This window comes from Castor canadensis, chromosome 17 (genome assembly GCF_047511655.1).
Source record: "Castor canadensis chromosome 17, mCasCan1.hap1v2, whole genome shotgun sequence".
NCBI lineage: Eukaryota > Metazoa > Chordata > Mammalia > Rodentia > Castoridae > Castor > Castor canadensis.
The window spans coordinates 52264684-52278686 of record NC_133402.1 but is presented as its reverse complement, the minus strand read 5'-3'; the positions used below and the strand labels follow the sequence as shown (position 1 = coordinate 52278686).

The following is a 14003-nucleotide window of genomic DNA, read 5'->3' as shown; positions in this document are numbered from 1 at the left end:
TTGAGGTGTTAAGCAGGTGTTCTAACATTTTACTGATGCCCACAGTCTTTGTTGGTTTAGTTTTTTTTTTTTTAAGTAGGGTCTTGTGTTTTTGCCTGGGGCTAACCTCAGACCATGATCTGTCTCCCTATACCTTGGGGATAGTTGGGATCACAGACATGCACCATCCTTCCCATACTGTTGACTGAAATGGGGTCTTACTAACTTTTTTCCTGGGCTGGCCTCCAACCTCAATCCTCCTGATTGAGGAGTACCTCTGGAGTACCTGAGATTACAGGTGTGTACTACCATGCCTGGCCTGGACACCACATTTTAAGTGAGCTTATACCATAATAGAAATAGGTGGGGAAACTGGAGGAGACTTTTAGCCTAGAGGAAAGAAGACTTCGGACACGACCACTGATTCTTAGAAGGAGATAGAATTGGATTTCTTACACAATGTGCAGGAAGAAGAACCAGTGGGTGGAAAACCATGTAAACAAATTTGTGCTGTAATAAATAAAGCCTGTCCAAAAATAGTGACTTCCCCACCATGAAAAGAATTTAGGAAGAAGTGAGTAGGAATACTGCAGAATGTACTTTTTTGGGGGGCGGAGGCTGAATGAAACACCCTTGAGGTCTTTCCTACTCTAGAATTTATAATGTGGGAAGTCCTAGGAGACACTGCTGGCCCCTTCTGTCCTCTGGAAAACTTGCTCCTAAGGACCATGGCCTTGCTGTTTCTCTCACTTAGTCCCTGCTGTTGGGAAGAAGTTCACTGACAAGCCTTACCCACTTTTGAAGAGTTGCAGACACTGTCTGACACATCTGAGAAGATCCCCTTCAGGCCTCCAAAAGTCTCCACGAAGTAGTACTTGTCAGGTGATCCTGCCATGGCCAACAGCTCCACAGGATTGGCACCATCGATCCCCACAGCCAGGACCAGAATGCCTTTGTCCCTCAGGATCTTGGCCGTGGCATTGAGGTTCTCAGCATCGTGGGACTCCCCATCAGTGATCACGATGAGGACTTGGGGGACCCCCTTGTGCAGGCGGCTGCCCCGGGCCTCTGTGAACATGTGGTTTGAGAAGCCTAGGGCTTCAGCAGTGTAAGTGTTGCCCCCTATGGGCTGGTCATTCTGGAGAACGGAAATCACCTCTAATTTCGTATCAAGGTCATCCAGATAAAATAGCACTTCTGGGTCATCGGCATACTTCAGAGCTCCAAACCGGACCTGATTCTTGCCCACATCCGCTTTTTTCACTAAGCCAATCATAAAATCCTTCATGATGTCGTACTCATGGTAGTCGATACTGCCAGAGCTGTCGATCACAAAGACGACATCCAAAACTTCAATTCGCTTACATTCTGGAAGAGGAAGGAAAGTCATTTGAGGTTAGCTTTGAGCAACATGGAAGATTCCCTGAACGTTTTAATTGCTGGTGTTCTCTCTCCATGGGGTCAGGCTAAGCACTAGATTGTCAATTCCCTGGATAACAGAGACAGACACATGTACGTCTGTCCTGCCAGTTCATGTAGGCGGGGGTGGAGTGGAATGTACAGTTGGGGTGGGAGGCCGTGGAGTCTCCGTCACAAAAAAAAATCCCAATAACCTTTAGGCTACAAAAAGCAAATCACGGTTCTGCATCAATTTTCTCATAGGAATGGTTCCTTCAACATGTGCTTTCATTTATACAAACTTTATTCTTAAGATAAACCTTGGGGAAATGACTAAATAAAAATGAACTTGGCCACATTCTGTTTTTTAGTGATTCTACGGTGGCTGACTTTTAAGGTTCCATTTTGACTTTCTGGAAACATCTATTTTCATTTTTGGGCTGCATCATAAAAATGAACCCGTTTTTCACTTGGCCCAACTAAATGGTTCTAAAACAAGACACTCCGATTGACTCTTTAAAAGTGAAGTCAATGTCATGGAAAATAAAGCAAGAAAGACCCTGTTCATAGTTCCTGTGTAGCATGTCTTGTCTAAAGGAACCCATCCAATCCTGAGTTCTAAATGCTAACTCATCCATTCTGGAGAAATGGACCATAAGATGGTTAGTTATTTAGTCCTTAAGTAGCACACTCTCTGTCCAGGCCTTAGACAAGTATGATCCAAATATGAACTCATCCATTCTTGAGAAACAGAACTGGGAGACATTCTTCCCCCTGCCCCCCCACAGGCTTTCCACAGTCCCTTCTTTTATGAGCCACAGTGAGGCCATGTGTAGGGCTAATGAAAACTAGAGTGCCAACATACTCAGCCTGGAAGCCACATGTCCAGAGTCATAAACTCGATTCCCAAGAAAGGTTGATTCTACAAAAGAACGAGGTCCCTCTGGCCTTTGGTTGGCTGTGAAACTCACCTAAATTACTCAGGGGACTTGGGGGTACACTGCTTGGTGTTGAAACCCTTCAAAGAGTTCATATTCATAATGGGTGGGATGATCAGGGAATGAAAACCACATGAACTCCTCTTTCTACAAAACACAGACCATGATCATTAAACTTTATAGTAGGAGTTGACGGGAACCATTATTAGAATAAGAAAACAGTGTTCCTCTCCCTCTCACAATTCCGTCAAGTTCCATCTCCTTCATGGACATCTTTTGCAATCCTCTGTCACTTAGCCCATGGATCACAGCATAAATTAGCCCCTTATATTTGCTAAGCGTGGGGAGGGCTGGGAATCAAACCTAGGAACTCGTTCATGCCAGGCAAGTGCTCTATCACTGAGCTACACTCCCAGCCCGGAGCTGGGTTTGATTACTTCCATTACTCTGCAATATTATAGGAAGAGAGTGGAGACTCTGCCGTTTACTTTCTCTGAAGCTTTCATTGCTCAGGTTCCCTTACTATGGTCTTCTATATAATATTTAATCAGTATTTTCATAAACATCTCAATTGATCAAGTATTATTCCTTAGAAATTACCAACCTCCCCTCCCCATATATAATAGATGGTGGGCCAGGTGGTTTCATGCCCCTCTGGGCCTATACCAGAAGCCCACATGCAGTTCACTGGCAAAGGGGACACAAGACTGGAGCCCTTGCCTCAAGGTAGGACCAACTTTGTGGTGTAACTCATGCTCTCAAGCTCCCAGTGTGATCGAGCAGAAACTAGACTGGAGCTGAGGTGACACCTGGCCACACATCTACCTGTGCCCTGTCCTGCTTGTCTTCCTCCCCTTCCAAAAACAGTCTCTCAATTGCCCACCTCCATGAGAACTTTGACTCTGTGTCTCCTTCCAGGGAACCTGACCTAAGACCTGGTAGGCCACCACTTTTTGTTTACAAAAGGGAATAAATCTAAATATAACAAAATTGTTCCTTGTCTGTTTAATTCAGTGGGTCAAAGCCATAGTGTCGATATTTCAATTAAAAGAGTTTACAGCATTCAAAAACAACTCAGACACACATGCAGTATTTGGACAGTTCCACTTGTGAACACATCTGTCCTCACCTTCACGGGGACTGCATATTCCCAGTACAAGTTCATCTTCAATGTGCTGCAAAATGTCAAAATTTTCCACATAGAAAACCATCTCTGGCCTCCCACTGATCTCCTCGAGCTGGGTGACATTGGACCCAAAGACGCCCACAGAGTAGATAATCACGCCATCTTGCCGAAGAGACACTGCTGGGTCCTTCACCTCATCCTGGGCTTCTCCATCTGTGATGAGGATGAGAAACTTCCTGACGTTGGGCCGGGCCCCCTTGGCAGGACTGAAGTACTGGGATACGAAGGTCAGGGCACTACCAGTCAAGGTGGTTTCTCCAATGTGGGCCATTTGGTCAATGGCATTTGCAATGTCACCTTGGGTCATGAATCTGTTGAGCTGAAACTCCTCCTTATTAATATGGCTGAACTGAACGATGCCGATTTGCACTCGGTCTGCTCCAATTTGAGACTTGCCCACCAGGTTTTTCATAAATATTTTCATTTTACCAAAGTTTTCAAGTCCTATACTTCCAGAACTGTCCACCAGAAACATGATGTCAGCCTTCATGTCCTTGCAGGCTGCGAGGGAAAAATTGGGAGGTTTATTCATTCGGGTTGGCCACGAGTAAAAAAAATTAAGACATAGCAGGAAGATATACATCTTGGATAATTCTATATTGAAGTTAAGTGTGTGCTTGGGATAAATAAAGCATTGCAGTTACTAAAAGCGACACTTCTATTCATTATTTAATAATTTGCTGAAATATGTAACTCAGGGTTTCTCAACTTCGGCACAATTGATATTAGGGACCAGATTTTTTTTTTCTTTTTCTTGGTACTGGGGCTTGAACTCAAGGCCTTGCCCTTGGTAGACAGGCACTCTAACACTTAAGCCATGCCCCAGCTCTTTTTGCTTTAGTTATTTGTCAAACAGAGTCTCACTTTTTTTTTCCCCAGTCTGGCCTGGACTGTGAGCCTCCTGTTTTATGTCATCTGCAGAGCTGTGTTGACAGCTGCACACTATTATACTCCGCTTTATTGGTTGAGATGGGGTCTCACTAACTTTTTGCCTGGGTGGGTCTGGAACTGCAATCCTCCCAATCTCCATCTCCCAAGCAGCTGGAATTACAGGTATGAGCCACCATGCCCAGCCAGAAGCCAGAATATTTTTAGTGTGGTGGGCGGGCTGTGCATTGTAAGATACAGAAGGATGGTTAGTGATATCTCTGACATTTTCCCATTAGGTGCTGATAGCCCTTTGCAGATACACCCAAGAATGTTTCTAGAAGTTACTAAAAATCTCAAGGGGTTAAATGAACTCTTGATTGATATCTGTCTCTAAAAGAGTTTATAAAGTCTTATAAAAATGCCATTAAAGAAACTGAAAGTTCTCCTTAAAATCTGAAGTCATTAGATATTATACGTGTGATGTAAGGAATTGTTGGAGGATGCTAATTAATACCTATTGGGAAGATTCTTCCAAATTTCTCTGGTTTTCTTCATGTTAATTAAAACGATGCTACCCTGGGTTCTTAGTTTTGTTCTGGAGAGCAAACACAAGTCAACAGACCCCAACTTAGAAATGGATATTGCTTCTCTAAACCATGTCAGATACAACCTGGAAGGCAATTTGTGGGCTAGAGTCTGAAGGTCAGGCCAACCATTTCTCCTACCTTCTTCAGTACAGATTTCTTGAACAACCTGGTTCCGTATGTCCCTCAAAGCGTCAAAGTCGTGCACATAGTAAACCCTCTTTTCCGATCCTGCGATCTCTCGCAGCTGGCTTTGGTTGGCTTCCTTGACCCCGATGGCATGAACGCGGACATTCTCCTCTCTCAGTCGCCGTGCAGGCTCCACGATGCTGTCCTTAGACACGCCACTCGTCAGGACAACCAGGTGACATGGCACTTTGTTTCCTCGCTGCTTCTTTGCCTTTTGCAACAGGGTCAGCGTGAAGTTCAGAGCTGCGCCCGTGTTCGTCCTTCCCCCCACCTGCCTGATGTTCTCAATGGCCCTCCCCAGGTCCTGTTTGTTGGTGTACTTGTCGATGTCAAATTCCAAGTCCCAGCTGTCTGCGTACTGGACAGCCCCGACTCGCACCTTATGGGGAGCGACATTGAACATCCCTGCCACCTCTGACAGGAAGGTCTTCATTTCGTGAAAGTCTGTGGCCTGCGTGCTCCCTGAGCCATCAAGGAGCAGAAAGATGTCCGCTTCCTCGGTGTCCACACAAGCTGAAATGGAACCAAGAAGGTGAATGTGACATTTGGAGCAAACATGAAGGAGAAATGGATGCAGATGGGAAGGACAGCAGATGAAAGCCTTTGCAGACAGGAAAATGGGGACCAGCTATAAGGCATAGAAGACTTTGTTCCTAGGTTAGGATTTCAGCATCATTTGGGCCAAATGAATTGCTTCCGATTAGTTCCCTAATTCCCTACCATGATAAATATGGATGTAGAAAAAGACAAGGAAAACTTGAAACTGCTTTCTATAAGTCATTCTTCCAAGAGAGGTAACAGCTTAGCAGAAAGTCAAGTCCCACTGTGAAACACAAGTTGTTTGAACAGGACATCACAGACATAGGAGCTCTCTTTCTTGACACTAGGTCCAGTGATTCCTCACTCATGCCTAGTCGATTAACTACAGCAGGGACATTGTCAGAGGCCTTCTGTGTGAAAGACAATGACACTTTTAAACAATTGTATTTGAACTTAATTGGCTGAGGAGAGATAAGGAGAACAGGCTGTCCCAGTTTTAGTTATATTTTTATTAGGACCTCATAATATAATTCAAATATTTCCTGCCACATTTCTTACTTTGGTTCAGTTTGGGTAGGTGACCCTTTCTTTACAGTCAAACGGTTTTTGCACACAGTCATGTTGGCAGGACAATGACACTTTCTACAGTAAATGTGCTGTCAGTAATGTTGCAGAAGGTACACACACGCATGTATATACACACACAAAAATATTTACATAGCATGAAAATACAAGTATATACACGTATACAGCAAACGTGACATTTATCAACAGATGTCTCTCTCCCTAAACTCATACACACTAGACTTAACAAATTAATTAGCTTGTCCTTGATCCAAATCACACTTTCTCTTTATTCTCTGTACTGGAATTTGGGGACAAGAGAAGAAGAGAGGGAAAAGAGGGAAGGGAGCACAGCTCAGTGGCACAACAATTGCACACATAAGGCCCTCGGTTCAGTCCCCAGTAACACCAAAAAATGAGAGGCAAAGAAAAGAATGAGAGAAGAGAAGGAGAGAAATACTGAACACCCACCCACATCATACCCTGCCAATCCATTTTGTATATAAATATTCAATCAACAAGTAAAAAGAAGGGTGATCTAAAACCCTTCTCTTGGCAAGACTTTACCAGATTTGAGGGTCATGGTCCTCTCTGAAAAGACAGAGACTGTGTGCGTAATCTGGTTCCTCAGTTTCTTCAGAAATGTCTGGTTGTGGGCAGCTAGGTCGGAGAAGGTGCCCAGAGTGGAGACGTGGTACTCGGCAGGGTGAGAGGCGACCTTTTCCAGCTGGGACCGGCTGGCCCCTTCCACGCCCAGGGTAAAGATGATCACGCCCTCGCGCCGAAGGTTAGCAGCTGCCTTGGTCACATTGTCCTCTGACTCTCTGTGGGTCACCAGTACCGCAATCTGGGGTACCCCCTGATTCTTCCGACTGCCTCTCTGTGCGCTGAAGACTTCCTTGCGGGTCTTTCTGATGGCAGCCCCGGTGTAGGCCTGCCCGGCCTGGGAAGCCAGGTTCTGGATCCACTGGAGGACCACTGACTTATTTACACCCGCACTCAGGGAACCGAGCACTCGTGTTTCGTTGCTGTAGGCCACCAGGCTAACACGCATGCAGTTCTCCTTTATGTCAAGGGCAGATACACTTTCTTCCAGGAATGCTTTGAGATAGTCAAGGTTCTCCTGGCTGCCATTGATGGACACATCCAACAGGAACACGACGTCAGCCACAGAAGTGCCTTGGCACACTGGATGGGCAGAAAATGAATAAATCCAATTTTAGCACCTCTCCACAAGACATGTAGAACACACACAGGAGCTCAGTTATGTGCTTGAAGAAAGAAGGAGGGTAGCAGGGGGGTACAGTGGCTTATGCCTGTTAATCCCAGCTTCTTGGGAGGCAGAGATTGGGAGAACCATTGTTTGAGGTCAGCCTGGGCAAAAAGTTAGTGAGACCCCCTCCCCCATCTCAACCAATAATCTGGGCATGGTGGCATTGCACCTTTCATCCTAGCTATGGTAGGATGGTAGGAGAATCATGGTACAGACCAGCCTGTGCAAAAATATAAGAGCCTATTTGAAAAATAAGAAGCAAAAGGGGCTGGGGGCATGACTCAAGTGGTAGAACACCTGACTAGCAAACATGAAGCCCTGAGTTCAAACCCCAGTACCACCACAAAAAGAAAGAGAAAGGAAGGAAAGGGAAGAAAAGGGAAGGGAAGGGAAGGGAAGGAAAGAAGGGAGAGAGAGAAAGAAGAAAGGAAGGAAGGAAGGAAGGAAGGAAGGAAGGAAGGAAGGAAGAAAATGATTAGGAAGCTGAGGTCAGAGGGACCCGAGCTCAAGTCCTGAGCCTTAGCTAAACTCCCAGTTCAATTTCCTCGTGTCGAATACTAAAATCATCTTCGTCTCTTCACCATTACACTCAGCAGCTGTAGTGTGAGCAGTCCTAAGGAAGGTAAGGGTGCTACCGTACTTCGCGTTATTTGATTTGGGGAACATGCTGCTTCGTATGTCCCACAAGAAAGGCATTCTCTATCAATAGGCAGTTACACATGTCATCTCAAAGTGATTGAATCAGGAAATCAGGAATAGCCTAAAACACACCCTGTGTTACACATGGGGACATGTACACTTTGAGCAAATTGTTTTTTGCTGGTCTTTCCTGTTCCTCACTGCCAGATGTCACCAACTCCCAGCCCTTTTTGCTAAAACTAGGACGAGAACAGACAGGACACCAGGTTGGCTGAGAAGCACAGAGAAGCTAACTCAGAACAGAGAGGCAGGGAGGGGGGCCATGAGGGGCCAGTCCACCTGGCTGGGGAATGGGACATCTGACCTAGCTGACTGCAGATGGCAGCCTGGCTCAGGGACAGGTCATATCTGTCACTTCGAAGGTTACTTCCAAGTTCTCTGCAGAACACAGGGGAGTGGACAACTGGAGGTTGGTGTTAGCTCTAACCTCCAGTGATTACAGTATGTGCTTTCAAGAGCAGACGATTTCTTTAAATTTACCTGTGCATTGAGCTGGTGATGAAACTACACAGCAGTGACAGCCCAGGAGGAAAGCTCAGAGGTAAGACGGGTAGTAAGGAGAAGGCATTCCTGTAACTTTTGGATATTTTGGCAGTACCATGGTTTGAACTCAGGACCCAGTGCTTGCTAGGCAGGCACTGTACAACTTGAGCCATGTCCCCCAGCCCTTTCTTGCTTTATTTTTCACGTAAGTTCTCACTTTTTCCCAGGGCCATCTTCAGACCATGCTCCTACCTATGCCTGCCACATAACTGTGATGACAGGTGTGTACCACCATGCCCTGCCTGACTTGTCTGTTGATATGGGGTCTTGCTAAATTTTTGCCCAGCCTGGCCTCAAACCATGATCCTCCCAATCTCCACCTCTCAAGTAACAGGTTTGTGCCACCACACACATCTTGCCTTCCTGAATTTTAAGGAGTCCGAAAGACATGCAATATAAGCAAAGAAGAAAACTAAGGGCTGTGGGGCTCATTGACCCCCATCTTTGAACTGTGTCTGTCAAATAGATGTTTAGCATCAGAAAGTGCAGCCCACTTGGGGAATTGGCGTTCAGAGTGTTTCGATCCTCCCCTCCATGTGGGCTTTTTGAGGGCATTTCACCCTCATCTCTTTGTGCCTCCTGAGCCCACCTTCCACAAGGACATCGTCAGCAGCTTCCTCCCTGTACTTGGTCACAGCCTTGATGATCTGTGTCATGTTCTGGGAAAACGAGCTGAGGTCTCGGGCTGTCCGAAGGTTGAAGTGAAACTGATCTGTGGCCATGGCCTTCAGGGTCTCCTCGGAGGCCTTCTGCACCCCCACGGAGATGATTCTCACCCCGTCTCTCCGCAGGGCCTCCGAAGCCTCTTCCACCTCATCCTCAGACTCGGCGGAAGCCAGGACCACCAAGATGGGGGGAAACTGTTTCTTGTCCCTTCCATTGGTGGGGACAGAGAAGAGGGTCCTGTGCACCTCCCGCAGGGCACTTCCTATCCGCAGGGAGCCGCCCAGGAAGCTGAAGTTCTTCTTGAGGTGGGTCAGCATGGGGTTCCTGCTCCTGAAGGTGTCCAGCTGGAACTCACTGTGGAGAGTGTCACTGTACTGGGCCAGGGCCACCCGGTACTTGCTGGCCTCGATGGGGAGGCTGTTGATCACCTTGCTGATGAATGTTTTCACAAGAGGGAAGGACTTGACTCCCAGGTGATCAGAGCTGTCCACCAGGAACACCACATCTGCATACTCAGGTCCTACAAAATCACATAATATAAATAAAGCAAAAACCTTAAAAATTTGCTTCCATGTTCAATACCAAGTATATGGGGTGGGCAGGGGGGTGGGGCTTACTTTCTTCTTTCTTTTATATTTTGGTGTCTTCCTAGCAAACTAAACGTAGCCTGAAACTGCACATTCTCTCAAGGAGGAATGGAGTATTTGCTTTTTGGGCCAATTCTTTTATACAACTTCCCATTTGAACTGATCACAAAATTAAATATCACTTTGGTAAAGAATCAATGGAAGGACAAGTAAAGATAGAGAAAAAAACGATGGATTCTTATATCTTATAGTGAAGAATTTCACCTTCAGAATTTGATCTTGACTTGGGATCACTAGGATAAAAAGTTTGAGAATCAGTCTCTTTCAATTTGGTTTGAATGGTGGCGTCTGAAAGCCTCATTAGGATTCACATGCAAGCTATATCCTAGGTTACCTAATTAACTGATAACATTAGTTTCGTACTCGTAAGTGTCAAGTTTAAAAAAACCTACATGAGTCATGAAATTGGCTTAATCTATTTGCAAGTTACTTATAATTCCTTCTGACAAATCATGTGAGGATTTATTTTCACATATGTAAAATGGGGTGGTGCCAATATATTTTAGGCTAGAAGAAGGATGATGATTTTAGTTTCCATTAAAAAGATAATTTTATAGAGCAATACAATACCTACCTGAACATTTAAAGCTTCATTTAAAGCTAGATTAATGCTAGGTGTCTCTATTACATTTTTGTGTAATAGAGTCGAGGGTTGGAGCACTGACGTCACATACTGGGGTCTGTCGCTCATAACTACATTTGCATAGATCCAGGAGAGAGGGAGGGAAAGAGAGAGGAGAGAGAGACAGAGAAAGGAGAGGGGGAGGAAAGGCTGTGAAAAGGGGTAGGGGGGTGGGGAGGAAGACAGCGAGAGAAAAGGTGGGAGAGGAGGAAGAGAGGGGGAGAGAGGAAAGGAGGGAGGTGAAGATGGGGTGTGGGAAGGAGGCAGAGAGGTTTATGTCTAAGAAAATATACTATAATTGAAGCAGTGAAAGGCCTATGAACTCTGTTAAGCCACTCAATATTCTCAGGCCGCTACTTTAAAATAAGTAGCTTCAACTTCTGCTTCATACGCCCAGGCTCCTCCGCACCTTGAGGTTCCGGCTATCTGAAATGGTTACTAGATAAGTTCTAATCCACTCCAAAGAACTTCAATTTTTTCTGTAACCGCTAAGAAACTGACTTTGGCCCCTGTGTTTCTTCACTCTCTGAGCAGCATCTGATCAAGGCATGCTGGGTAAAAGGATTCTTCCATGTCTTATAAATCACTTCATTCCCACCAACCTCAGATTCCTGCCATGATCCTACAGCCAGGGGAAGAATGAACGAGGGCAAATCAACACGCTTTTCCAGGAGAAAGCTGTCTAGTCAGGGGAAGCCTGATCAGGATGACTGCATAAGTGGCCATCAGCAACCTTTCTATTCACGAGGGAGCTCTATACCTTGTGGGGAAAGGAAGTGTAAGTGGCCCACACAGGGGGCTGATTCAGGTTCCAAGAAGTTCCTTCATTGTGTCTGAACCATGAAATCACTGCAGGTGGGGGGAATTGCTTGTCCTTAAAAAGCTTAAGGCCCAGTGAGGCAACTAAGGATGATGTTTTTCAGGCAAAGGTCTACCTTATCTCTTCACAAAATTTGCTTCCAAGGTCAGGGTCAAGGAAGCTGTAAAAGCAGCATTTGTGGTCCCGAACATGAACCCACAGGCACCAGAAACAGTTACTTAAGAGGTGGTAAGGTGGTGAAGGATGAGTCAATGTCTTGACTTCAGTTCCATTGGGCATAAATTGCTGACAGTGGACAGCTAGGATCCTTCTTGCCAGGGTAAACACAAGAGTGTTCTTTACAATAAGCAAGCAAGTGGTTTAAGTTGGAGCAAAATCTAGGCAATTAACCAAGACAACCCTTTGGCCCAAACGAATTAGAAGGAGACATTCCAAATTTTCCAGGTCTGAACCTCTAATAGCAACAGAATTTTCATGTAACCTCCCCAAAGACCTAAAATGGGTTGAAATGAAGGGGGGAAAATACCAGTTTTCTTGTCTTGTTATCATTAACGAGGAATAAGGTCCTGAGATTTCAAAAGAACACAAGATGACTCAAAATGAATGGTCCCTCCACTCCCACCCTTGTTACCATCAAAATCACAAAGTGAAACAAAGCTCTTAACTTTTGAATAGGTCAAATTCATTTACTATAAATTTACTATTAATGAAAGCTACAGACGCAGAAGTCCTTCCATGCTTTCCTTACCAGAATCTTGGTTCACACAGATGTGAGAACAAATTATTACAAGGAAGAAAATCAGCAGCATTTTCATATTACGACCTGAAAAATCTCCAACTTGAAATCTAAAAAGGCAAAAACAGAAACATCAAAAATTAATGTGGTTGTTATTTGCAAATCCAGACTCACAGACACAAAAGCACACAAAATTAAATAATAAACTGGGTGCAACAGGGGCCCAGGGATGTCTGAGAGCCAATGACCTTCTAATCTGTGAAATTCCTCAAAGAACAATGAGCCCATGCTTCACAGCATTGTCAGTTTTTTCCTGGTCCTCAGACCAGGAAATTTAGTCTAGATCCACAATTCCCTTGTCCCCTGATTCTTGCCAGGAATAGTGAACCATGCCTGCAGTCCCAGCTACACAGAAGATAGCGATCAGGAGCATCATGGTTTAAGGCCAGCCTAGGCAAAAAGTTAGCAAGACCCCATTCCAACCAATAAGCTGGGTGTGGAGGTGCCTGTCTGTCATCCCAGCTACTTGGGAGGCCATAGGTAGGAGGATCACTGTCTGAGACTGACCCTGGACAAAAACAAGACATATTACCTGAGAAATAACTATGGCAAAAAAGGGATGGGGTGTGGCTCAAAGGATAGAATGCTTACTTAACAAGAGCGAGTCCCCGAGTTCGAATCCCAGGGCCATCAAGAAAAAAAAAGTCACTGATGCAAATTCACATTGGTAAAACAGGCCACAGATGAAACTGGAATTCACATCTGTCTGACTCCTAAAGCTGTCATGTACAACCCTGCATCCCAGAGTCAATGCTATGGACACAAGTGTCTCTGCTACTTTCTGTTTTGTGTCTTTTTTTCTAAATACTAGGAGACATTGGGTCTTGTTTACAAGCCTTTTTATTATTGTTTTTCCAAACCAAGGCTTTATGCTGTTTTCCTCATTTTGGTTACATTATAAGCTTTAGATATTAGCACTGTCTTTTGGAATTATGAGAGATGAAGAAAAAATGCCTTGGATGTGTCTACAGGTTCAATGTCAGTGACTTCAGTAGTCAAGACGGAAGGAAAACAGTACAGAATGAAGGTTCAACATCTGAATAGAGAAGCTGGTTATCAGGGAAGACCACGACAGCCCCAAAGCAGCATGTACCACTTGGGAATTACTCCACACAGCGGATTCCGCTGGTCCACAAAAATCCTCTGGGCTGGTACCTCAGGCAACGATCTTCTTACAGTCTTCAAATGAAATTCAAAATAGGCCAGGCACAGTGACTCATGCCTTTAATCCCAGCTACTTTGGAGGCAAAGATGGAGAGGATTGAGGTTCCAGGCCAGCCTGTACAAAATGTTAGTGAGAACCCCACCTCAACAAATAAGCTGGCATTAATCCCATGTGGGAGGCATAGGTAGATAAGAGGATCACAGTCCAGATGGGCCTGGGTAAAAACACAAGAGTCTATTCAAAAAACAGCTAAAGCAAAAAGGGTTTAGGGGCATGGCTCAAGTGGCAGAGTACCTGCCTAGCAAGTGGAAGACCCCAAGTTCAAACCCCACTATCTCCAAAAAAAAAAAAAAAAAAGGGAGAGAGAGAGAGAAATCCAAACTCTGGTGTGCTGTGAGGCTATATGATATCGCAGCCCAGGGAAAGGTATTTTGTGGTGCTATGCGCCCTACTGTGTGTGCTTGTGGTGGTGGTGGGGGGGAGGGGTTGGTAGGAATGAGCCACAGGAATAAACCTCCAATTTA

At 45.1% G+C, this 14003-nt stretch overlaps 1 protein-coding gene across 2 annotated transcripts in view; it reads right to left on the bottom strand.

The window, feature by feature from the left end:
- The window catches only part of Col6a6 (collagen type VI alpha 6 chain), a 147551-nt gene that overhangs the window by 95618 nt on the left and 37930 nt on the right, over positions 1 to 14003 (bottom strand). For both annotated transcript variants that reach the window (XM_074059390.1, XM_074059391.1), the window contains exons 2-7: positions 12267 to 12364; positions 9353 to 9949; positions 6816 to 7436; positions 5097 to 5657; positions 3445 to 4002; positions 772 to 1347 (exon numbers count right to left, since the gene is read on the bottom strand). In XM_074059390.1, the coding sequence (XP_073915491.1) occupies positions 772 to 1347; positions 3445 to 4002; positions 5097 to 5657; positions 6816 to 7436; positions 9353 to 9949; positions 12267 to 12333 (2980 nt within the window). In that variant the 5' untranslated portion in view covers positions 12334 to 12364. The remainder of the gene's footprint in view (positions 1 to 771; positions 1348 to 3444; positions 4003 to 5096; positions 5658 to 6815; positions 7437 to 9352; positions 9950 to 12266; positions 12365 to 14003) is intronic.